Raw genomic sequence first — 24,311 nt, 5'->3', positions numbered from 1 at the left:
GAGTCAGTATTCACAGCCAAGAGTTAAGAGGTTTTGCTGAAGTGGGAATGAAGTAAGGTGAAGACTTCAAAGATTTTGGGGCTTGCTTTGTAATAGGAGCTCATGCAGAAGGCTGGAGTTACCTTTCTGTTGCAGCCAGACTGGGGACATGTGCAGCACTCTGTATGATTTTCACAAATAATGCTTTTTGCAGCACTATTTCTTCATTGGATATGATATGGGATGTAAAGTGCTTTTTCTTAATTTGCTGTATGCTGAATGCATCTGGAATGCAATTAATATTCTTGACTAAGTCTGAAAAAATTAAAAGGCATTTCTGGAAGTTGCTAAATGTGACTGCGTATGTGCAGGGAGGTGGTGGAAGGAATGGCTCAGTCCCTCAAAGCTGGAAACAACCTGATGTGGGGAAGAAAGGTGGAAAACCGTCGGTGAAAACTGAAGCACACAGACTAGCTACAGAAAAATGTGAAGTGGTGCCATGCTGGCTAGATCAAATCCACACGATGGTGCTAATGCAGCTGCTGCAGGTGGGAGCAGACATGACCTCAGCTGCTTTCAGAGCCACCACCTTCCACTGCGATGCGTCCCTGGCCTGGGAAGGCCCCAAATGCCACCCCGAGATGGAGCAGGGTCTCTTACCAATCCTTCCTTGTAAGCCTGGAAGGAGTGCTCAAGCTAATTAGTTAATTAGCTGCCATTGATATTGATTGAGGATGAGGGCTCTCCCCATGCTGATGCAGGTGCTCAGCCTGTCTGGGAGCCTGAGCTCCTGAGTGGTTTTAGTTTTCTTGGTTTGTGTGTGACATGTAATACACTGTCAAATGTCTTGAATACTTGGAAGTGTGTTCAGGGCTGATGTTTTCACTCTAAAAAATATTTAAGATGAGTTTTCATGTTTTATATAGCTCATTTACTACCTGCATTTCTGCCACACAGATGCCATAAGAGATGAGCTGGTTTAAATTTTTTCTCTTGACTGTAGCCAGCCCTTTCAAACTCCCCTGCACTGTGACATGATGCTTAAGACATCTCCACAAAAAACTGCATGTATATATATATCACATTTCTAGAGGGCTAAAGCTCAGAGATGAACAAAACTTCCTATTGAAACCATTTAAAAAAAAAAAAAAAATCTCATCTTGGAACCAATTAGAAACAACATAAATCACCTAAAAATAGCTTCAGGTACTGAAGTCACCTGGATTTCTCAGGTTACAAAGACTTCTGATGAGGCTTGGCTAATTATTCTCGCTCGTTGGGTTTTGCATGGGGGGGATTGGGCTGACCATCCAGGGCTGGCTGTGAGTGTAGCCCCAAGTCGCTGCGCAAACATCTGGAGGGCATGAAAAAAGATGTTTTCCACCTAATCTTGTTACTGTGACAACAGCAGTGAAACGTTTTAAAGCAGAAAAATACGATTTTTTAAAAGAGATATTGCTGTCCCCTCAGCTCTGTCTGACAAATGCTATCTGTAGCATGTGCTGCCTGCTTCGCAATTGTCCTGTAAGCTCAATGGCAGTCCTCTGACATGGAGCTTGGATTTCGAAGAAAGCTATGAATCCTTTTAAAATAGAAATTTCTTGGCTAGAAGCAATGTAATTAAAGGGTTACCCTTTTCTTTCCCTCTTTCTAGCCCATCTGGTCCTTTTATCTCTGTTTCTTGTTCCTTCACTTTTCATTTCCCAGCTCCTTCCCCTGTCTCTCTCCTCTTCCAATGCACTTTTCTGCTTTTTCTTTTAAATTGATGTTCCCCAGCTGTCCGTTTTAAGCCACTTTTGCTCGAAGCTTGATGTTGCTGGTACTGTTCCTTGCGTCTCCTTCTCTAGCACAGACCAGCACAGTGTTCCCACTCATCTCAAACACAAGCATCACAAGTTGCAGCTGCTTTTATGCAAGTCAAGCTCCTGAGGCTTCCTCATGACCCAAATCCCCCAGGTTTGGCTGGCAAGAGCAGCCTGAGTAGCTGGGGCTGCTTTCAGCCTCTTCATGTGATGCTGGTTGAACCCTTGCAGGTTCCCAATATAAACTTGTGTGTTGCTAGAAAACAGCTTGGAAACATCCAGCAGTCACCTCTTGGCTAGAAACCTAAAATTATTAGCCAGCAGCCAAGTGGAAGTATGAAATATGTATTTATACATTGAAAAAGTGTGATGCTCATGGTCTCTACGGATTCTTTGTAGCTTTCCCAGGAGACATGACCTGTCCACAAAAGATCTTTTACTTTATTCAAAGCCTCCCAATGTTTTGAAGGGTAGTGGTGAAATGGATAGGAGATGCTTAATTTCGTTCTGCTGAAGCAGCTTGGCAGCACAAAGACAACACTTCCCTGGTTTGTGTCTCTTCTAGTCGGCTCTCAGTACAGCTGAGTGCTAAGGATATTTTTTTATTTGAAACCTCGAATTCTGCAGAGACTGAGTGCTTATTTCTTAGGATCACCAGGGAAAATTTCTTACTCTCCCAGTAGGGTGGAAATTTCAAGCTGTGAAGCTATAATATATGTAGTCTTCCAACATCATTAAAATAGGGTTTTTCCGACAGTGCTACTGTGATGCAGAGAATACGATCCTGCCTGAGAGTCCCAAATCGATTGGTATTGCGATGTCACGGTGGAGGTAATTTGGAGGTACTCATGCAAGGCCAGGGAAAGCTGGGACTGTGAGGGCGTGAAAAAAGGAGGAAAAAAAAAAAAAAAAAAGGAAAAATAAAAGCTCTTTTTCTGCTGGTCATCTCATGTTCCTCCATGCTGCCCTCAGGCTGAAATCTGGCTGCTCACATTCAGCAAATGGAGGCTTCGGGGGTTAAGAATCCATGCGTGCTTTGCTTGTCGAAGGGGGAGAAGATGACATGTTGATCGGCTGCAGGGTGGAAGACGCTAGCTCATATATCTAGCTTTTACTGTGGTTTTCTATGATGCTGTTTGCTTTAATTTACTCTTTTTTTTTTTTTAAAAAAAAAAAAAAAAAGTTTTTAAGATGCCTTGGGGTATTTGGGAGAGGATTTCCAGGCAGCAATCCCCAGTTGCTTATAGAGTGAGGCAGTTGTTGCACTATAAAACTTGGATGAGGCAGCGCTGGGGTGGACTCCAGCTCCGTTCTGCCCCGGGCAGTGGCCGGTGGGATGGATGTTATTTGCTTGAGCTGTGGCTGGGTCTGGATTAAACCAACCGCTCAGCCAGCAGGTTTTATTTATCATTATTTAGGAAATGTGAGGATGTATAGAGGAGGATACTTATCTTATGGCATTAAAAACCCCCTCCAAACCCACAGGAGAAATGCCTGGCTTTTTTGTAGGCTCGGAGGGCTGCCTTGGGTGACAGGAGGCACAGGTGATGGGGAAGGTGACCCTCAGGGATGCAAGCAGCAGTGCAAATGCCCCCTGGGAGCCGAGCAAGCAGCCCAGGCAGTCGGTCCGGGGCGGGGGAGCAGGAGCTGCCCTTTGCCCCCCGCAGCGGCCGGCAGCCCATGTGGCAGTGGACTTTGGCAGCGGCACCCGGGGAGCGGAAGAAGGGCCCCAGCGGCCTCCGAGCAGGTGTGTGCGGCTGCCGCGGGGGGCGGATGGTGGTGGGAACTCCTGGCCGAAAACTACGGGGGCCCTTGGTGGGACTAAAACGATGGGTGTCTGGATGCTTGTGACTGGGGGCTATTTAGGGCAAGGGTTTAAACCTGATTTCACCTAGAAGGGGCACAAACTGAGCCACCTCTGTTCAGACCTGAGTGTGTCCCCCTCCCATCCCTGAAATGACCCCAAAAAGCCTTAAACTTTAAGTGTGAGAGGGGTAACAAGTGGCTCAGACAGCATCTGGCCATCTGTCCACATTGGGGAGGCTTGTGAGCCTTTGTGGTGGGGGCAGTTTGGGTACCAATGCTGCAAGAGGAGGTGTGAGGGGCTTGAGGGTGATATCCCCTCCTGCAGCTGGGGCTTCACCCATGTGTTGCCTTGGGCTTTCCATGGGGTTTCCTCTTCTGCATGGGACTGTAATAAGTAAATCTGATGTCTGCTTGAACTGCTATATTCTTGATGGAGCTGAAAGGCAGGAGGAAATCCCTGTTTCCACCCTATCTCATAGCTCACATGAGCAAAGCTCCATTTCGCCCTGCCTCTGTCCCTACCCATTTCTTTCAGAATAACTCTCTTTGTCTTGCTTGTAGCTTTGCTGCTATCCCTTCCCCTACCATGTAGAAAATGGGATTTCACCACCCTGTCACAGAGGTAAAGCTGATTTCTCACCTGCTTGGGGAGGCTGTGAGCAGTGGTGCTTTGCAGGGCTGGCTGGAGTTGCAGGAGAATGCTACCTGGATGCTGCCTCTTGCTCTCTGAAGAGCTGGATGCCTGTTGCTTTCAAAAATGGACCTTTTCATCCCGGTGTTTTAAGGGGAGCTTCAAGTTTAAGCAGATGTAGAGATGGGTCTTCCTTGCCTCTGGGCATTTTGGAAAGGATACTGGGTTTCCAGCAGGCTCCCAAAAGCAGAGAGTAGGTAGCAACAGGCTTCATGGCAGGGTCTGAGGGGGCTGAAAAGCCACTGATCAAATGCACGGTGACTTATCTCATTGCTTGCAGGCCACTAAAGCCACTTGTGACTCTTCTTCCACCCCAAAACTGGAGAGGATCTCACTGGCAAGGTTGTGATGGACCCCTGGGCCCCTGCCAGGCTGCCCCAGCCCCGGGAGAGGCAGGCAGCCTGGGGGGCATGGGGAGAGGCGCACCGCGGCCCCCCACCGCAGCCCAGGCGACAGCTCCTCCGCACTGGGTCCCCACCTCGGCATGGCTCCTGGGATGGGGGCCACCTCCCTGGCCACCCCTGGGATGAGGGCCACCACGGCTGGAGGGACACTCGCAGACCAGTTTCGCAGGCTGAATACTATGAAAGCAGCCACCCCAACAGGCCGTACTCCAGGTGAGAGCTGCCTCACTTTGCGATGCTCGCACTGAGCCCCCTCCTTGTAAACCAACACTTGACCACTTCACCACTCTCATGGGCTTGCAGCCTGGATGCTGCCCTCGTCATGGCATGGGCAAAGTGGTAAGCAGCCACTCGCTGCAGGCTCAGAGAGAACAGTGTGCAATTAGCTGATGTCCAGCTATTAAAGCAGCCAGTGACTTCTGTATTTCAGGTTGCGTAGTAGTTGCAGCTCCAATTTCTTCTTGCAGCTGTGACATCTGCGATTGCTGTTTTATGGGCTTCGTTTCAGTCCCGAGGTGCATTTTTCTTGAAGGTTTGATTAAATGCAGTTCTTTTTTACTAAGTGCAAGGTGAACAATAAAAAAATAAATGGTAATATAGGAGCAAAAGAGCTTGCAAGCTCAGCTGCTGAAACAGTGGAGGGTGGAAGGATAAAATGTGGGCTAGAGGATGCTCGTGGTGCTGAGAAAGAGTTCCGACTGCTCCAGTAAATTTGGGTTGATTTGCCTGAGTTATTGCCCTCGGTGAGTTATGGTGTGGATACACAATATTTTGTGCTGAGGTTGTGCGATGCTCGCACTGAGGAGGGGGGTGTTCCATGGGGCTGACCAAATTGCTGTGTAAATTGTGAAGGGTTAAGGTACGTGAGTGCTGGGAGGATGGCTTAGGCTGGGGCTGGGCTCCGGTGCGGGGGAGACCTGCTGAGCTGTGCAGTGGATATGGCAGCTCCAGAGCTTGGTGGAGAAGGTGGGTTTGCAGGGCCTTTCCTAAAACATGGGTGAAAGTTGATCCCCATGAAAAGTCCACACCACCAAGCTGAAACTGGGGATCACGTGAAACTGCAGTGCACAGCTTTCTCATAGGTGAGGATGGGAAAGTGCCCCAACCTCCTGCTGCTCCTTCCAGGTGTGACGCTGGTCCAGTTTCTGGCCCTGCTGCTGAGCAGTGCACCTGGGCAGGGGACCTGGCTTTATTTCCATTACCCTTTCTGCCTCCAAAGGTCCCATCCGGGGCATGAGTCTAACCCTCAATGTGGTCCAGAACCTGCAGTGGTGCCCTTTCTTAGATTAAGTATGTTGTGTTGTGTTTCAGGCAAGGATATGAAGACCCTCACTGGCAGTATCCAGCAGCCAGCTACAGGGATGACTACACCTACCAAAGCCACCAGCGGCAGCCGATGGCCTGGCAAGATGACAGAGGTATGGGCTTATCCTTTGGGTCTGGGGATGGAGGCAATTTGCTTGCAGGAGAAGAGGCAGTGCTTTCTGCAGGATGGGTCTTTTCGCATAGCTTGCACATCTCCAGGGCTTTCTCCAGCCCACACTCCTGGGCTGTTGGTGCTGTTCTCCCAGTGCAACACTGCTCTCAGTCTGGATTTGGGAAATGTGAGAAGAAACTAGGTGCGCCCAAGGGAATGTTTGATCTCCATAGCTAAAAACTTGTGTCATTCCAGGTTCCAGGCTGAACTCGATGCTGATGGTGCTGTGTGATCAGGGTGGCCAGGGCCTCGTTTTTGCTGTTTATGGAGTTCCTGGACTGAAGAAAAAGGGAGGGAGGAAAGAGGAAAGGACATCAGTCATGTGTTGGCAAACTTGTACAGGGCTTTATCATACCTCCAACGTGTCAGGCTAATTTGGAAGCAAATGGGGTGTGCATGGCAAATTGCCTGACTCATTGCTTTTCTTTTGCAACTTCATTATGGCTTGTTGTTCTGGAGGGGCAATGCTAAATCTTGATTCTCTCTCTAGACCTGAGACAGGGAGACCCTTATGGCAAGAGTACCAATTACCGGGACCAGCACTACTACAGGGGCTACCACCCCAACCTGGTGACCCCCCCAGGGCAGGACAGGTAAGGGGGAGGGTGGGTCTGGGCATCACCTAGTGCAACCATCTGCTGCAAAATTAGTGAGTTTGTGGCTGGTCCCAAAAGTCTCTGACCTTCAGGGCAACTCCTTTTTCTCCCTTCTGCAGGATGCAGACCTACGACTCCTACAAGGAGAGATATGTCTCAGCTGGCCAGCCTGAGTGGGCAGGGGGAGAAACCCTTAGCAGCGATTCGGGGGAGGCCAGTGGCCAGCCCCAGGAGGTAACCTCAAGATGGGTAGGGGTGGAGGTCAAAAGGCTTGGGTATCTCCCAGAGATTTTGGGAGCAATCCATGTGTCCATCCTCCAGCTGGGAAGGAGGCCGAGGAGAAAAGGGGTGCTTTGCTATGTCACACTCAGTGCTTAACAGTCTCTGAGGATCATTATAGTGAGTTATTAGTATTTATGGAGTCTCCATCTGCTGGGCTGTTGTTGCCCCCGGCATGGGGCTGTACACCACTCCTGCATGGGGCCAAGAGCAGGACAGAAATCCAGGCTTGGTGGAATGCTCCCTGGGTAGCCAAAAGCTGTGTGTCATTTTCAGCTCTGTCTGCCAAGATCTGCTCCATCATACTTGTGTCCTGATTACTGTGTTTTGCCAAAGAGCAAGTTAAAAGATCAGATAAAAGCTGCTCTGGTGGTTTTGCTCCTGGGAAGAGCTTTTTTTGGATTCCCAAGCACTGTCTGCTGACTGCATTGGGGAGTCCATGTTTGGGCTAGCAAAGCTGTTGGGCTAGACCAGTGGTTGATGTAAATTATTTTAAAAGCCAGTGGGTATGACCAGGGTATGTGCCACGATGAACCTAAGATGCTGGAGAGTGAGCTGCTCAGATGGGAATCAGGTGTACTGAGCTGTTTCAGCTTACAGAGCAGCAGAGCCTGTCGCACTGCCCTGGGAGCAGAAAAGCAGTGGTGTCCCTAGTTCCTCAGCCAGGTTTGTGTTTTCTTCCTTCCTTGCAGCCCTTGGGCCAGCCCAGCCTGCTCCTGCAGTACCGCGAGTCAGGGCTCAGCTCCAGCAGCTTCGAGCTCAGCCAGTACATCCGTGATGATGCTGACCACTATGACCCTGCGCTTTCAGGGACCTGGAGCCCGGCACAAGCAGGTGAGGTGTGATGGGGCCCTGGACCCCTCTGACAAGGCAGGGAGGGGCAAGGAAATAAATGTCTGGTGTTAGGAGATTTGCTGTCTCACAGCTTGGTCCTTTCCTGGAGGAGGTTGTGCAGGCTCAAGGCATGACTGGAGGGCCGCAGGGTTGGTGCATGGTCTGGTGGTTCTGCCCTGGTAGGTGCAGGAGCTGCCATGCATGCCTTCTGCTTTAGGGGATGGCCCTTGCATAGGGGGGTCAGTGGAGGGTTAGTAAAAAGCTGGAGGGCTAGGTTGGGACCTGGTGACGTCCTGCATAGTGGAGGTGGCGTGGGGTCTGGGTGAGGGGACTCACCGTTTCCCATGTGTCATTGCAGGGGGACCCTTGGTGTCCACTCCAGCCCTGGTGGTACCCCTCAAGTTCTCACTGCCGCACATGGCAGTGTGCTTTGGAGCTGGAGGCCAGCTGGTACTGGTGTGTCCCCACCACCCTGCTGAGGGGCAGCTAGCCCATGTTGAGCTACATAGCCTGGAGGTATGCCATAGCCTGGAGGTATGCCACAGCCTGGCATCCCAGACCACCCTTGGTCCCCTTGCTGGAGTGGATCTTTTTACCCTGAAGGGGTGCATACACCGTTCATGACCAAAACAGCCTTCTTAGCAGCCTTCCTGTCCCCTGCTGCCATCTCATGTCCAGCCCGCATGGACTCTTGAGGCTGCATCGTGCCAGCCTGTGCCTGGCCATTGCTTTCAGCATTTGGGCCCCTCATCCTGCTCCTTCAGCTCTGTAACCCTTGTCATCTGTGACCTGTTCACAGTGACCCCTTCTGACAGGGACAGATGTGGTCCATACCTCTTTGAAGAATAATTCTCACCTTTCTGAGGTGCTCCCACACATAGGCTATATCCATTCCCTAACTCTACCACAGCATTTCAGTCTCCTATTTTGCCTCCCAAAGGAGGCAGGTGCCATCTCAACAGGCATTTTTTTCCTGGACCTTAGCATTGGGGTCCACGTGAAGGTTTAGAGTCTGCTCTGAGGTTACCCTAAGACAGCACAGAGAATGTGCTCACCAGCACTGTTGAGCCCTTGGCCAAGGCACTGACTTTCAGCCAGGCCATCTGGGGCTGGCCTGATTGCAGGAGTCCAGCTACTGAACTTGCTCTTGTTTTTCAGGTGATCCTTCATGACACAAAAGAGCTGGAGGAGCTACAGGCCTTCCCAGGGCCCTTGGCCAGGTATGCTGCACCGGCAGGTCCAAGAAGCTATGTCCTCCTGGCTGTGCTGGCATGACTAGCCTGGGAGCACCTCTCCATTGGGAGGAGATATGAGCTCAAGGCAGACTTCAGGGTCCACATGGTTTCGAGATATCTGCAAATGCCAAGTCTAGGTTCAGATTGGGAGCCCAGCTCTATGCTATGGTGTAGGTTGGTTTGGATTGTGGGAGATGGATTTTTTTGAATATTCATAGGGTGTGGGTTTAGTGTGATTTGCAAGTCTGACCTTCTTTTCAACTCACATCCCAGAAAACTGATTTTTGCAAAATATCTGGATACCTAAAGGCCTGGGTCAACCTGAGGTTTAGCTTTTCCTAAGGTTTTTGTCCCCTGAGACTGTTGAGCACGGAAGGGTCAGACCCAGTATGCACCTTCATCCAGTGTGAGCCTGGGGATGAATCACAGTGTATTGCAACAGGCTGGCTCTGTATAGTACTGGTTACACCAGCATGTTTTCTGGTCACTTGTAACCAAAGCAGGGAGAGGAGTGTGCAGAAGGAGGAAAACCATTTACTGAGCAAAAGAGCTGCATACACGCAGAAGCTGGGCAGAAGACCTGGAGGTTACTTGTGCTGGAGGGGATGTTGGGAATATCCACATGATATGTTGCTGTGAATGAGTCAGGATCAGTGTCTCTCTCCCTCGTCCCTCACCCCTGACTGATCTTGTCTCTCAGCCACCTTTTCTTTCCAACAGTGTGATTTCTTTTTTTTTTTTAATTTATTGTAGAACAGCAGTTCTGCCTGGTTTGCACATTGCTTAAAGGTTTCTGCTTCAGTTTCAGTCTCAAAGGGTTTATGTAGTCACAAGCATGTCTTTCTCCCTGCACTGTGCCCGTTAATCAAAGATACTGCCTGTATGTGTGCCTGCTCCTACAGCCTCGGGTATCCATGGCTGTAACAGCAGCACAGAGAAGCAAAACTGAGGTTCTTTGCAGGTGGATGGATGAAAATATTATCGGGAGGGCAGAGAGAGGGTTTGAGATGCCCTCTGCATGCCTGAAATGCAGAAATCTGCAAAGAGTCATAACGATGATCAAATTTAAGCATTTTTAAACTTGGTGTCTCTGGGGTGGTATACGGCTGTTGACACTGCAGATCTTCTCCATCTCTCACTTTGAAACTTTGGCATTCCCATCAGTGAACCTAGGGATGCTTTGAATCTGAGTGATGTCCTAGATTGCTTTGCCTTGGGTTTCTTTTGATGGCTTTCTTTGCTGCTGTAGGGAAGATCTGCACAAGGTAGACGTGATGACATTTTGCCAGCAGAAGATAGCCGCGAGCTGTGATCTCTCAACACAGAGAGGCAGAGATTCAGCTCTTCTCTGGAAACTCCTGCTCCTCCTCTGCCGGCAGAATGGGGTAAGTGTCCCATGGGAAGGGGCTGGCCCTTTTGATCTTGGAAGTGAGACAAGTTATGTGCCCCTTATGTACCTCTCGATCCAGTTGCTGTTTTCAGGGGGTTGTACCTTAAAAGCATCCCATTCCTACAGTACCATCAATCAGTTTGATACTGCCTAGATTTTTGGAGCAAACCCTTCTGGATTGCTTTTCAACCTTGTGAACCACCAACAACACAAGGCTATAGCAGCTCTGAAAGGGACTGTTGCCACCTTCATCAAGGAACCAGCATTTATGTTTAAGAGGGGATTTCTCCTTTAACCCAATGAAATCCGCCCAATCTAGTCTGTGTCTGCTTGTTGGAAGCAGACAAATAAGATCTTCAGAGTGAATACTTGGTCTTGCTAGTTGTGCCAAATCCTCTGCCCTCCAAAATTGCATGTTGGTGGCCAAGGCTGGTCTTGTTGGGGAGATGTGCTAGGACAAGGACAGGAGTGTAAGGGTGTCAAACTGCAAGTGCCATCAGCCTTTTCTCACGGGGCAACTTCCATGGGCTTTGCTCTTCACCTTCCCTTTCACAGTCCATGGTGGGCTCAGACACAGCTGAGCTGCTGATGCAAGACTGCAGGCGCCAGGAGAAGTACAAGAGGCAAAACCCCGCGGCAAACCTGATCGGCCTGACAGATGACGAGTGGATGTCGAGTCAGCCAGGGGCACTGGACCTCATCACAGGGGAGGTCCCTCCCATTGTGGAGACACAGGCACAGATAGTGGAGAAGTTCACCAAACTGCTCTACTACGGCAGGAAGAAAGTAAGTGGTGTGGGATCCGGGACACAGGGCTGACTTTTGTTCTTGGCCCCTTTGGCTTCTTCAGGTTTTAAAAGGAAGTGTCGTCAAAAGATGCCTTGTACTTGTGGTATCAACCCTTCAGGCTGTTTGTACAACAGAGCTTATGGCAGTGATTTCCCACCGTTGGGAACTGGGATGGAGCCCTGATTGAAGACAAGATGTAGAGGCTTTTACCAGCACCATGGGTTTAGTCGCAGCTATGTGATCTCAAGGGATACCAAAGGCATAGAGAGAGAGAGAGGAAGGTTGGATGCAGAGAAGCTTGGGTGCCCAGGCTGAAATCCCACAGTGGTGACATTGAGAGCTAATGGGCAGCACAGACCTGGAAATCCAGGAAAGACAATATTACAATGAAGGTCCCAGTTCTTGTCACCATGCAAGGTAGAAATATAAAGGGGCCTTTGTGAATATAGAAGAGTTTTTTGGAGAGTATTAGTTAAAGCCAGAGCAGTCACCAGAGCTCATCTCTGAGCTGGGTGAGCAGAGGGTCCCCTAGCAGTGGAGGAGGGCAGGGAAAAACAGTTAGTGCAAACTCTTTTCCTTCTCCACCTTGGCTGCAGGACGCTCTGGTCTGGGCCATGAGAAACCAGCTGTGGGGCCATGCCCTCTTCCTCTCCAGCAAGATGGACCCTCGGACCTACAGCTGGGTGCTCACCGGGTAAGTTGGGGAAGCTAAAGCGAGGTATGATGCTCTGTGGCTGGCTTTGCTAAGCCTGTTATCTCTTGGGGTGCCCTCAGCCCCAGTGCACTGAAGAAAGAGCATTGATTGCAGCTGAAACCTTTCAGAGGGGGCAAAACGGAGAGGGGGCATCTATCCAGATGGTCCTGAGTCCTTCGGGCTTCCTGATGGACAGGAGAAATGAAGTGAGGTCTGGAAAGCAGAAGGAAGGCCATTCCCTGGAGATATGGGATGGATGTATTCTGAGTCTTCGGCTTTGCCCTTGCTGCCCTAGCAAAGGCAGTCATCGGAGTAGGGAGAGCTGAGCCATCTTCACAGTGATCCAGCCTGGTCTGAGCTGTTCATCCCACTTGTACGAATGTTTTCTGGTGGAATTAATGTACTTAGTCTGGATTGGGTTGATCCCTTCAGGGAGAGTTAAGCAGAAATTTTCTGTCTTGTGCAACCTGAATCCTTTTAAGGAGGTTTTATCCAGCATTGTCCTGGAGACTTGCCTGCTCTGGAGGCAATGCAGATCATCAGCCTGCTGGGCTGACGATCCTTTCTGCCTTCTCTGGGAAGCCCCTCAGGACACTGCTTTCCTGGGGCATTTGGGACATGCCCTTGGAGGTGAATGAGGGTTTGGGGTCCCGGCACAGCAGTCCTGTCTCTGCTGTCTCCTCACAGTTTCACCAGCACGCTGGCCACCAATGACCCCCTGCAGACCCTCTTCCAGCTCATGTCGGGAAGGATCCCTCAGGCAGCACTGGTCCGTGAGCAAGAGGCTGGCCCCAGAGGGTGTAACCCTGTGCTGTCACCTGCCCGTGACACCCACTTTGTGGTGACGATCTCTGCTTACTTTTGCTCTTTTCTCATCTCCCTCCAGTGCTGTGGTGATGCCATGTGGGGAGACTGGAGGCCCCACCTTGCTGTCATGTTGTCCAACAAGGCTGGAGACATGGAGCTGAACCATCGAGCCATTACCACCATGGGAGATACTTTGGGTAAGCAGAGGCACTTGTGAACAGCTACGTTCCTGTAATACTGAGTGGACACCTGCAATGTCACTATGCATGTCCATGCTGGCATGGATGTACGTTGGTTCTGCAATGGGGCGTGCATGCCTGTGCCCCTGGAGCTGCAGTGCCTGTGTGGTGGCAGGGTTGAGGCATCGATGGATCCCACTGTCCTTCATGTCGGCAGATGAGTCAGGCTCAGGCACGTCCATTAGCTGCTCTTTTGGAGACACCTGGAGCAGCTGGACCTAGGGGCGGCATATGTAACTGCAGGGATGGAGACTTGTTCCTGGTGGCAGGGACTCTCAGGGATTTCATGCCAATAATGCCATCCTGCAGAGTTGAAGCTGGAGCTGGACCCTGCTCAGGCTCCCCTGGTCCTACCACTGAACTGAACCCCCCTGCTAGGTACAGAAATCAGCAGTCAGGGAAAACAGACAAAAAACAGGGAGAAGGGAGTAGGGATCAGGGTCTGCATGGACAGGAAAGAAAAGTGGGGCAGTTGGGTTTGGGTTTTCATGTGAGCTCGGGGGCCTCCAAAGCAACACTGACCACATGGTGACTTCTCTGTCAAGACTAAGTGCTTTTCTTTTTTCTTCACATCCAGCTGGCAGGGGAGCAGTTGAAGCCGCTCATTTCTGCTACCTGATGGCAGATATTCCTTTTGGTTACTTCGGGGTGAAGGCAGACCGCATGGCCCTGCTGGGCAGCAGCCACTGGTTAGTGAGCCCAGGAGGTGGTGCTCTTGTCAGAGTGACGTGTACCACCTTCTCCCCATCCCTGGGATCTCACTTTTTTTCAGAAATGATCCCTGTTTGTGGGTTTTTACTGCTTTTAATGTCAGATTTGCTCTGGGCCTCTCCAGCTGCAGGCTGGCACAGCGGTGGAGCTGTGAATCTCTGTGTGTGGCTATCTGGGGAGAGAGCTCTGCTCCTGCTTACTGAACCTACCCCTTTCCTCTGCAGTCAGCCATTCGCCCAGTTTGCCAGGACAGAGGCCATCCAGCGGATGGAAATCTTTGAGTACTGCCAGCAGCTACAGCAGCCCAAATCCTTCCTGCTCCCCTTCCAGGTAGCAGAGATGCACAAGCACATCTGGTGGAGCAGCTCAGACCTGCCCCAAAACATGCACCCTGAAGCCAGGGATTCAGGCTGCTCTCCAAGGCTTGTCCCCTTGCTGGGCTTTGGGAGCGATGGGGAGGCTGCCTTGGCCAAGCGGCTGCTCCAGGGCATGGCTTTGGGCAGATTTTGGGGCACAGTGTTATTTGATCAGTGCTTGCTCAGGTCTGGTTGCCTTCCTGCTCTCTGGGTAACGGATAGGCTTTTCGTAGCGCAAATAAGCACCCGTCTGGTGCTGCCTGGGGAGCTGCGCAGATCGGGTGGGTAAATGAAGAATGTGGGCTGGTGTGCTCTCCCCACCACCTGTCTGCTGGCTCTGAGCCAGTCTGGCCTTGTGACAGTGCTGTGGTTCGGGGAGTGAGGCTCCATGGGGATGGTGGGGGTGCCCCCAAGTTGCAGGTGACCTCTGGGTGATGAGACCCATGATCCAGGGTGCTCTGAGGCAGAGCAGAGGGGCAGAGGCAGAGGGGACCCACAGGCATGAGCATCTCCTTGCTCACCTATGACTGCTCTGCTTCCCTCTCCCGAGGTGTACAAGCTCCTCTATGCCTCTCGCCTGGCCGACTACGGGCTCCCAGCCCAGGCCCTGCAATACTGTGAACAGATTGCCGCTGTGCTCCTGGGCCAGGATCTGCCCAGCCACCCCGTCCTTGTCCAGCAAGTGATGAAGGTGAGTCTTGTACATCCCTGCATCCTCGCCAGGGTGTGAATACCCACTCATGACCCAGTGCGGTGGGAAGCATCCTTGGGGTGCTTGGCAGCTCTGAACAGCTCCCCAGGGTTTGCTGCCTGGTGTGTGCTGAGTACAGCAAAGCCAACACCTCCATGAGGTCTGTAATACCCGTGGATTTAGGGTAGAAAACAAAGGAGTTGTGTTGACTGACAAGTAGGAGCGGAGTTATTTGGAAGCAGAGGATGTTTTTTATTCTGGAGAGGCTTTTTGAACTTCTAAATGGCACAGACTTAAGAAGCTGAAGTTTGAGTGCTTGACATTTCCCCTCCAGCACACATCCCACAATTCCATTTACCTGCCAGGGGCTGTTTTGGGGTCACAGTGAATAGGAGTGTGTCCCAGCTTGTAGCACTGAGCCCAGCTCCTCTGAGTCATGAGCGGGGTGCTAGAGCAGGGAGGGGTGAAGCAAAGTGTCCCAGGTGCCCCAGGCAGGTTGGGCTCTTGGGCGAGTGGGTCTGCTCAGTCCATGCACATCACCAGGGCAGTGCTGAGGCTGCTCGAAGCCTTCCTCCATCAGGAAGGGGTCAAAAGGCACAGTGCTGTGAGATGAGGGGCAGCAAAGATGCCTGTCTGAAGCAGGTGCTGCTGAAATCACCCAAAACTTGGCTCGTGCAGCACCCCCACCCCATCGTCAAAACCTATTTACTGTCTAACAGCCTCTCAGATCTGCCGTTCTGCTGGGGATAATGCTTCTCCTGGGAAAAAACACTTTCATCTGAAAAACTAGTGCATTCGTAGACACTCTTGTCTTTGATGTTTTAGACTGTGTTACAAATTATGATACACATTAGTGTTTGATTAAGACTTCCCCTCTTTTGAAGCTGGGGACGATATACAACCAGGTGCTAGTTCATTAATATTGGATCAAAGTGCACATTAGCTTTTGGATTAAACATTCCCCCCATTTAGGAGTAATCATGCTTATAATTTCCTCTTTCCTGCAATTGATTTAGGATGAACACATGTGTGTTTGCAAAGAGATGGGACAGTGGGTCCATAGGTAGTGCAAGCTCCTGGCTGGGTGCTGGTTTACTCCACGCTCCATGGTCAGTCTCAGTACCCAGCAGGGCTCCGGCTGCACAGTCATGTCTTGCTGTAACCTCCTGGAGTTGGGAAGTGTGTTTTGTGCTGGTTTGGACTTTAAAAAAAAAAAAAACGTTGGGAATAGGAAGAAATGGCCGATGCGGACTGGTGCAGGAGGGGTAGCTGAGACCTATTTGGCTGCAGAGGGTAGCTGAGCTGCAAAGTCACCTCTGGATGGCTTTTAGTGGCCCTTAATGCGGCAGCCTCATAGCAAAGCATATAAAATAAATGAATGTGAAGGAGCTGCGAGGGAGCTCAACAAATCCCCAAGAAGTGGGCCAATACCAGTACGAGAAAAATTCAGTAAAGACTCAGATGAAGAGCGGTGCTTTGAGTATCATCTCCCCTCATCCAGCTGTCTTAAAACTGGACCCTTGTCTAAGCAATTTTTCCAGACTGGGATATAGCTCTGCAGGGAGCCCTCCGTCTCACCCTGGAATGTTGGATGGGTCACCACAGAAGAGCCTTTTGTTCTGTTGATGGTAACTGGAGCCCCATGTCATTGAGATGTCTGCAGCCAGGGTGGCACGGACTCCTCTCTTGCAGGAGAAATTAGACACGCAGCAGCAGTACTGCAGAGAGGGACCTGGGGGAGATAGTGAGGCATGGAAAAAATACTAAGCAGCAACATGTAACAGGATGCTGTTGCATTAAAAAAAAAAAAAAAAAAAAAAAAAAAAGCCAATGTTATAATGTTATTCTGGGCTGTGACAGCAAGAACGGCATGTGTGAGACAAGGAGGTGATAATCCCCTCATGCTTGGGTTTTGGGGGTCTTGGCTGGGGCACTGTGCCTTGTTTGGGATGCTGTACTCAGAGACAGGGCCGAACTGGAGCAAGCGCAGGAAAGAGCAGGGGTGATAAGAGATTGTGGGGAAAATGACCTCTGAAGAAGGCCTCGGGGTTATTTTTTCCAGGCAAGATATGCTGAAGGAGGAAGGGGTATGGGGGATGTGATAACAGCCCTCCGGCATGCAGGAGGCTGCTTTTCAGAGAATGGTGCCTGACTGTCCCCACAGCTTCCACAGGAGTGGGAAGAGAGGCTTAATTTACAGCAGGGAAGATTTCACTTGGATATTAAGAAAAAACTCCTTAGCTCTAAGGACATTAAACATCAGCACAGGCTGTGGGAACCTGGGAGGTTGCGAAATCTCCTTGGACATTTCTAAGTGCAAATCAGACAAACACAGGCTGCACGGGCTGGTGTGGGCACACAGGATTTTCTTGAGGTTGGCAGATGGCTTGGGTAACTTCAAAATGCCCCTCCCAGCCCTGTATTTCTGTTGTTTTCTGTGTGGTTACTAGCGATGGTAATGCTTGTTGCAAAGCTGAGTGAGGAAACAGCCGTGTGAGCCCTTAGCTGAAACTCTACCAGCTCCCATCAATCCTGGTGTTGATGCCCAGCCCTGGGAGCTGGGGTGTTTTCAGGGCTCCTGGTGGGGTGTCCTGCAAACCTGCTGGTGCTCTGCACGGGCTGTCAAGTGGGACTAAAGGTGCTCGTTTTCCTCAGAGGAAAAAAGGGTGGTAATAGTTACCTGCCTCTCTGATGTGAACAGCATCTTTGACATCAGTACTCTCTGTGAAGGTGGCTGAGATAGCCCTGCTTGGAGGCTCTCTGCAGGGCACCGGATGAGCCAGCACCTCTCTGCAGCAATGCAGGACAGGGAATAAATCTTGCACAAGAGGGTTGTGTTACTTTTACCCCCATATTATGAAGTGCAGCTCTGGTGCTATTTTCCCGTGGGCCTGTGTGCCTGGCCACGTGCAATTGCTGCGACGGTCTGTCTCTTCCCTGTGGAGCTGAGATGTGTGACAAGCCCTGTTGCCCTCCTGGCTCTGCAGCTAGCTGAACGGCTGAAGTTCTCCGACCCGCTGCTCCTGGAGATGCCAGAGCAGGACCAGACACTGGAGCCCAGCTGGCTGGTACAGCTCCGAGCCTGCTGCCGGGAGTGGGAGGTAAGGTGGAGTGCAGATGTTGTGGGGCAGCTGGTCTGTGCTGTGGTTTATCTGCAGGAGCATCCTCCCCTGCCCGGAATCCAAGGGGATGAATACGGAGGTTCAAAGGCTGTTGTTACCCAGGTGCCTTTCCCCTTGGCTTGTGAGCTCAGAGATGTGGTCTCTGCTGCGGGACCTGCAGCTTCAGTAGGAGCAGGGGGGTTGTAGTGCCTGAGGGTGTGAGCAGCGAGGGCTGTAGAGCTTCGCATGGGGCAAAACCCTCCTTTGTCTTGCCTTGAGGAGGTCAGTCAGGGGCTAGTGGGTGAATGATGATCTCTTGCAGTGGGGGTGTTGCAGAGGACACTGGTGGGGCATTACCTTGCAGACATGTGCGCTTAGGTCCCTTACTGTAGTCTCGTCCTTGGATTACTGTTCTTCATTCAGGTTTCATGTCTGCTTTTGGTTTTATGCCCTTTTCTGCCTCCAGTTTCCCCTCCTGCCTGCTCGCAGCAGGGCAGTGGTGCTGTGGCCACCTTCAGCTTGCTAGGAAAGGGCTGTGACCATGCTGATATGGGTCTCCCCTGTAACCTGGGCTCCCGCAGCCTGGGATAGGTGGTGAGTCCCAGACCCATGAGCACCATGCTTTCCTTTACATTGGCTTCATGATTTCCTTAGTCTTTGCCCCGTGCCATCTGTTTTTCCATCTGTTTTATCACATCTTCCTTCTATCTCCTTGTAGGTGGAAGACGACATCCCCCCGGAGGTGGTACCTGCTCAACCAGGCCCCTCCTGGGCTGCTGCATCGATGGCAGGTAAAGAAAATGAAGTAGCAGGTTGCAATCACCACAGCAGGCTTTTCCACACGTGGAGTTGCGCTGCCATAGGCTGGGAGAGAGCTCCCTACACCCCGGGGCATTTCTTGGCAGCTACACCTTGCTCCTTACATCTACCAGAGCTCAAAATTGTGCTCCTGCCTGAATGCATCCCTCCAGCACGGGGCTGCTGGGGATGGGCTGCAAACAGAGGGGGTGCTGCTCATGTCCTCCATATGGAGTCTGAGTAATTGGCCTAATTACCACAACTTCAGAAGTCCCTGTGGGTGCTGTGGGAGGAGAAGTGGGGGTGGGCGGCTGGACGAAGCACGTGCCTCCTGGCCAAGTCTCAGGGGAGATGGCCGTGTTCCCAGACAGTCCTCTGAGGATGCAAACTGGAGCTGAACTAAGGGGATTTCACACTTGCAGAGCGAAAGATTCGGAAAGGAGCTCCTCCCTCTGTGTGCTGGGCGGCATGCAGCATGCCTGTTGGTGAAGCCCCAGTATTTCCCCTTCCCTGCTGCCTCTTTCATCCCTTCGCTTTGCCTCTTATTGACCCCAAGAGTCCTCTCCAGTGACAGTCCACCCAGAGGGTCAAGAGACATCAATATAAGGGACGTCAGCCTCCCTGGGTGGCTGTCAAGGGAAAGACTGGAGAGCTTTCCTTTCCTAGCTGGGCAGCGTGTCCATCGGGATGTCCCATCAAGGAGAAGACAGGAGCTGGTGACCCATCAGCATTGCCTCACAGCCACCTCCATCAGCAGGATGCCCCAGCACAGCCCGCTGCTCCTCACTGCTGCTCAGATCTAGCTTTCTGCTGGGAACACCGGCACTGATGGGTGGAGAATAAAGGCTGGTGCAGACAGGGTAAAACATGACAAATTCCTCCAAGCTGTTTCTTCCTATCAGCTTCCCCTGCTCCTGCCAAATTCCTCTTCAAAGAGCTCTCCCAGGCAGTAAAAAGGGTCATCAATCCTGATTGCCTTCTGCTGCTATCAGGGCTGAGGCTATGATCATCGTCCTCTGGAAAAAAGTTGCAGGTACAATGGGATGGCTTCTCTAAGTGGCCAGGACTGCTCCATGTGGGCTTTGCAGCTCACTTTCCTGATGCTTGGCCATCCAGAGTCACCATCTGAGGGACTAGCATGCAGAGAAAGCTGACTTGGTGCTGACTTCATCCATCTTGGAAAGACAAAGCCCGAGTGTCAAGCTGGGATCTATGCAGTCACAGCAACCTCCCTCTCCATTCTTACAGCCTGGGCTATCCTCCCTGACTTTTTTTTTTTTTCCAGCTGAACTTGCCAGGCAGCATGGAGTCAAGTGTTCATCCTCCTCCCTGTAGATCTCAATCATCTCCAGGCCATGCAGTAGCAGCTCGCAAGTGTGAAGCCAACCCTGAGCAGGCTGGAGGCAATGCTGGCAGGCAAAGCAAAGGGTTTTGTGGCACTGCATCCAAGAGGTGCCGTAGTCCCCAGGCTCAGACCCACAGGGTCTGGATCCTGTTTGGTCATGTCTCATGGTGATGGGAGAGAAACTTCTCAGTACCCAGCATGTTTCTGGCTGGAGGTGGCAGAGCTGGAACAAGAGGACACACACCTGGGGTGAATAGCAGCATGCTGCCTGTGCCATGTCTAACATCGGAGCAATGTGTGTGTGTTAAATAAAACACTCCACTTGCTCAACCTGCCTTTCAAGCAAAAAAGACGACCCTGAATAAACCTGTCTAAAGCAAGAAAATTATCTCTGCGTGCTCCTGTGGAGCAGTAGTGAAGACTGCTGCAGCTTCCTGGTGAATTTTCTTTCCTGCTTGAGGTGTGCAGCAGGAGTGGAATAAAAGGCTGGAGGCCCTGGGCTCCTTTGAACTCCTGGGCACGTGCTGCTTGTGCTTTGTCTCTGTGCTTCCATAGCATTCCTCTCCCGCGTTCATTTGCAACCTCAGGCACATTTGCTGGAGGTTTCCCCCCTGTCTTTCACAGCCCACCTGCCTTGAAGCCTCTGAAAGGTCCCTGCTGATGCACTGTGCCCTACCTTCTCCCTCGCCTGTGTGTGGTCCCTGGGGTCCCTCCTCACCCACCTGGCTCTGCTGATGTGTAATGGAAAAGGGGAGAATTCTGTGCAACAGCCCGATGAGATTATAAACACTGAGGTGTGGGGTTTGGGTGTTTTTTTCTGCAGATGGAGAGCCTGGCCATGAGCTTCCACAGTGTGAAGGCTACCAGTATGATGAGCAGCACCAGCCCGTGCCACCCCAGGGACCCAGCTCCCATGAGGACATGTCTCTCCAGCCCCTGGCACCTACTCAGGTTGCAGCATCGTCGCTGCTCAGCATTGGGCAAGAGCTGCAGTCCACCACACTCGGCCCAGGGATGGCTGCCCCTCTGGGAGGGGTTTTTGCTGAACCCCCTCTGCAGGTGGTGCCACCAGCAGGTAAGTGCTCCAGACTTGTTTTCTGCAAAAATGCCTGTCCCCAATGAGTAGCACAGCAGTTGGACGGGGTGTCCCTTGGGGAAGCGTGATCCCCTACCACATGTGTGTCACTTCAAGTGCTGATCCCTGCTAGTGCTGCCTCCACCGAGCGCCTTGTTTCCCTCCAACCTTGCACAGACGTGGAGCCACGCTTGCCTCAGTGCTGTGAATGAAAACCAAGTCCACCACTGCTGACCACCCTGCTCAAAGTAGCACGGGGGGGCAGCTGCAGGTTGGTGGCAGTGCCGCTGCTTCCCTGCCCAGATGGGAAAACCAGCTTCGCGTCCAGCAGCACAAGGCAGGTTTTTGAGCTGCACCAGTGCAGCCTTGTAACATACTCCCTCCCTGGTGCTGGCATGGACAGGATCCAGAATGGTCTTTTGCATCTCCTGGGCAGACATCTTGGCCATACGGCCTTGCTCTGGGGTGGGATGATAGAAGCACTGAAAATACCTCTGATAGACATGGCAGGAGCTCCTTGGGCCAAACTCTGACTGTGTTCTTCCCTCTGCTCCACAGGAGAAGCTGGGGAGCCATGGGGTGCCCCAGCGTCCCCCAGGGGAGTGCAGCCATCCCTCTCAGCAGAGAAGGTGAGTCAGAGTGGTCAAGGAGATCATCCCACTGAGGGTCCTGGGAAGATTTGGGACTTGCTGGTTCATTCTTCCATGGACTCAACTCGCACAGAAACCCCCCATCATGGTGCCAGCTGTCCCTTCTGGGGACCTGACAGGTTAGGGTAGCCCTCTCCAGCCTCCTACCTCTGGGACCATGGGATACCCACTGCACCCTGCTGTGGGTGCTATCCCTCCCCACCTGCTGTGTAAGGGACGCTGGGGGTCCCTGGGGATGCTATCCATTAAGCCTGACATGGAGGAGTCCTGAGGATGCTCTGATCATGCTTGGGGTGGCTCCTCTGGGAACACCACGTGGCAGCTCCAATCTCTGATGCTAGGAGGAGTTAAAGGCAAGGGGTCGGACCATCTCAGAGAGCTCCACCATCTCCTTGGAAGGTGACAGCCAGCCTTCCTCAGATAGTGCAGACGAAGATGCTGCTGAAGAGGCAGTGAAGCCCGGTGAGGATAAGGTGAGCACGCCAGAGATGATGTGAAGCCTCATGCTCTGAGCTTGCCTGTCTTGATGCCCGCTGTGCCTGCCGTGACCTGGACAAAATGGTGCCTGCTCCTGGCTGGGCATCTGTGCGGCTGTGGCATCCTCCCCTTTTCATGCATTTCCATTGACTGTGGTGACCTCCATTTCCCAGAACTCTGGATTCAGGTGGTTTGGCTGGTTTCGGTCGAAGCCCACCAAGGAAACATCTCCCAAAGCCGTGTCCGAGATGGCCCCAGAATCCTCCAGTCTGGGACCACAGGTAGGGGATGAAAGACTGTCCTGTCCCTGGGTGACACCCAGGGTTACAGCCACGGGGACAGGTAACACATCTGCCCCTTCACCCACTATTTCTCCCTCCATCCTCGTGCAAGTGGCTGGGCTGTGTCATCGCACAGCTCTTCATGGCCGTAAGCAGCTCAGCATGCTCTGTGTGGGGAGAGAGTGGGACCGGGAGCCCTTTCAGTCTGGAAGTGAATCCTTGATTAATAATAATTGTAAATTTATAAAGCCTCTTTCATCTGGGAAGTCCTCTAAGCACTTGGCAAAATCTGCAGGGATCACTTGCCTTCTGCCAGAGCGGAAAGGAGCAGCTGTGAATGGCACCGCTCGGGCAGATTTTAGGAGCTGAAGGGAAGGAACACCTCTTTAATTGGAAGTGCAGCAGAAAGGGGGAAGCTGAAGAGAGAGGGAAGCAGCCATGCATGGTTACCCCAGTCCTGGCTGAGTTCTTAGGGTGTTGCATCCCTGACTGCAGGCCAATGGTGGGCTTGGAGGCAGATGTTGGAGCAAGATCCTTCCCTGGAAGTTTTCTCCTGCTTGAGGATGACGTACCATCCTCGAGCAGGGAATTCCGGGATATTCTTCCAAAACTAGCAGGAGATGAGGATGGACCCTGGTGGCCCATTACACAGCACACAGGCTTGGTGTCCAGCCTCCTGCCTAATTTCGAGCTCTCTGGGTTGTTTAGCTTTGTGACTGGGGTTGCTTGCCCGGACCCTGTAGCTCCTCCTTAGCTTGGGTGCCTGCAGCTCTCAGGGTACCTCTCCAGCAGGATGGCTGCAGAGCAGTACCCGCAAGTGTGGTGTGGTATCTGGTGCAGAGGTCTTTTTGCCATTCAAGGAGCTTCTGCTCTAAACGGGTGGATGTGGTTTCAGGAACAGATGTCACCATCCCCACCTGATGCCCCTCTCACAGCTGGGACAAGCCCTTCATCTCAGCCTCACTCCAGAAACCCCCGTAAATGTTGTATGGGTGCCCTCACCCCTCTCTCTACCGGCCTTTTAGAAGCTGCTCCTCTTAATTTTAAAGGTTTTTTTCATTGCATGCCCCAGGAGAAATGCAAGGTGAAAATAGCTATGCTGTTACTCTAGTGTCCATTGAGATGAAAGGCTCACGGGACATGGATGGCAGGGAGTCAGCAGGAGAGCAGGGAGGTTTATTAATGCGTGATAGGAGGTGTCTGAAATTGAGGGGTGGCCATTAAGTTTCTCTCCCTTCACCCCTTCCAGACTAGCTCCCATGAATCTCCCCCACCGGCGGGGACAGTCCCCCTCTTCAACCCTGTTCAGGTCTCTCAGGTAAGAGCATCCTCTAGGGGTGTTGCTGGGTAGGGCTGGGGACGGCTCCTGGCTTTTGGGGCAATCTGCAACAGGCAGGGAGATGTAGGGGATATCAGCCCTGGGTGTAAGGGTTTCGAGTTTATAAGACAATAACTGGGGGAGGAGAATGATGGGGGGATGCGATGGAGGAGGGAAATGGGGGGTGGGGGAGGGTGGGGAATGCTTGTGGCTGCATCCTGAGGACAGTGGGTCCCCATTTTGGGGTACAACCCTCCCTTACACCTTCTCTCTCTGCTTCCCAGCTCGCCGCTGCCTCTCGACCCAACCAACCCAGGCTGCTTTCCCAGCGCCGCTACCCCAACCAGCTGTGAGCAGAGAGCTGGGTTGAGGGGGGAGTGTCTGTGGCAGCTATCAAGAGGAATGACCCATTTGCAGAAAGTTTTTAACCAAAATGGTGTTTGTGATTATTTTGAAGGGGGTGGCAGAGGCTGGGCCCACGGCCCC

At 51.9% G+C, this 24,311-nt stretch overlaps 1 protein-coding gene across 2 annotated transcripts; it reads left to right on the top strand.

The window, feature by feature from the left end:
- The first annotated feature begins 4,626 nt into the window (after positions 1–4,626).
- On the top strand, positions 4,627–24,178 carry SEC16B (SEC16 homolog B, endoplasmic reticulum export factor). 2 transcript variants are annotated; one of them, XM_086463185.1, is made up of 25 exons: positions 4,627–4,895; positions 5,994–6,100; positions 6,650–6,752; positions 6,875–6,989; positions 7,739–7,868; positions 8,227–8,384; positions 9,027–9,088; positions 10,353–10,488; positions 11,049–11,279; positions 11,879–11,976; positions 12,664–12,745; positions 12,863–12,980; positions 13,600–13,711; positions 13,958–14,063; positions 14,640–14,780; positions 17,768–17,881; positions 18,600–18,672; positions 20,848–21,099; positions 21,658–21,728; positions 22,091–22,222; positions 22,400–22,507; positions 23,403–23,484; positions 23,580–23,684; positions 23,767–23,825; positions 24,110–24,178. In XM_086463185.1, exons 1-25 carry the CDS (start codon positions 4,627–4,629, stop codon positions 24,176–24,178), a joined length of 3,033 nt encoding a protein of 1,010 aa, XP_086319311.1. The 2 variants fall into 2 exon arrangements, with proteins under 2 accessions (XP_086319311.1, XP_086319310.1); XM_086463184.1 differs by having other exon boundaries at positions 7,727–7,868; positions 22,103–22,222; positions 23,580–23,677; positions 23,748–23,825.
- Positions 24,179–24,311: the final 133 nt, after the last annotated feature.

Source organism: Leptosomus discolor, chromosome 3 (assembly GCF_034619465.1).
Source record: "Leptosomus discolor isolate bLepDis1 chromosome 3, bLepDis1.hap2, whole genome shotgun sequence".
NCBI classification, from domain to species: Eukaryota; Metazoa; Chordata; class Aves; order Leptosomiformes; family Leptosomidae; genus Leptosomus; species Leptosomus discolor.
This window is presented reverse-complemented; position numbering and strand designations above follow the sequence as displayed.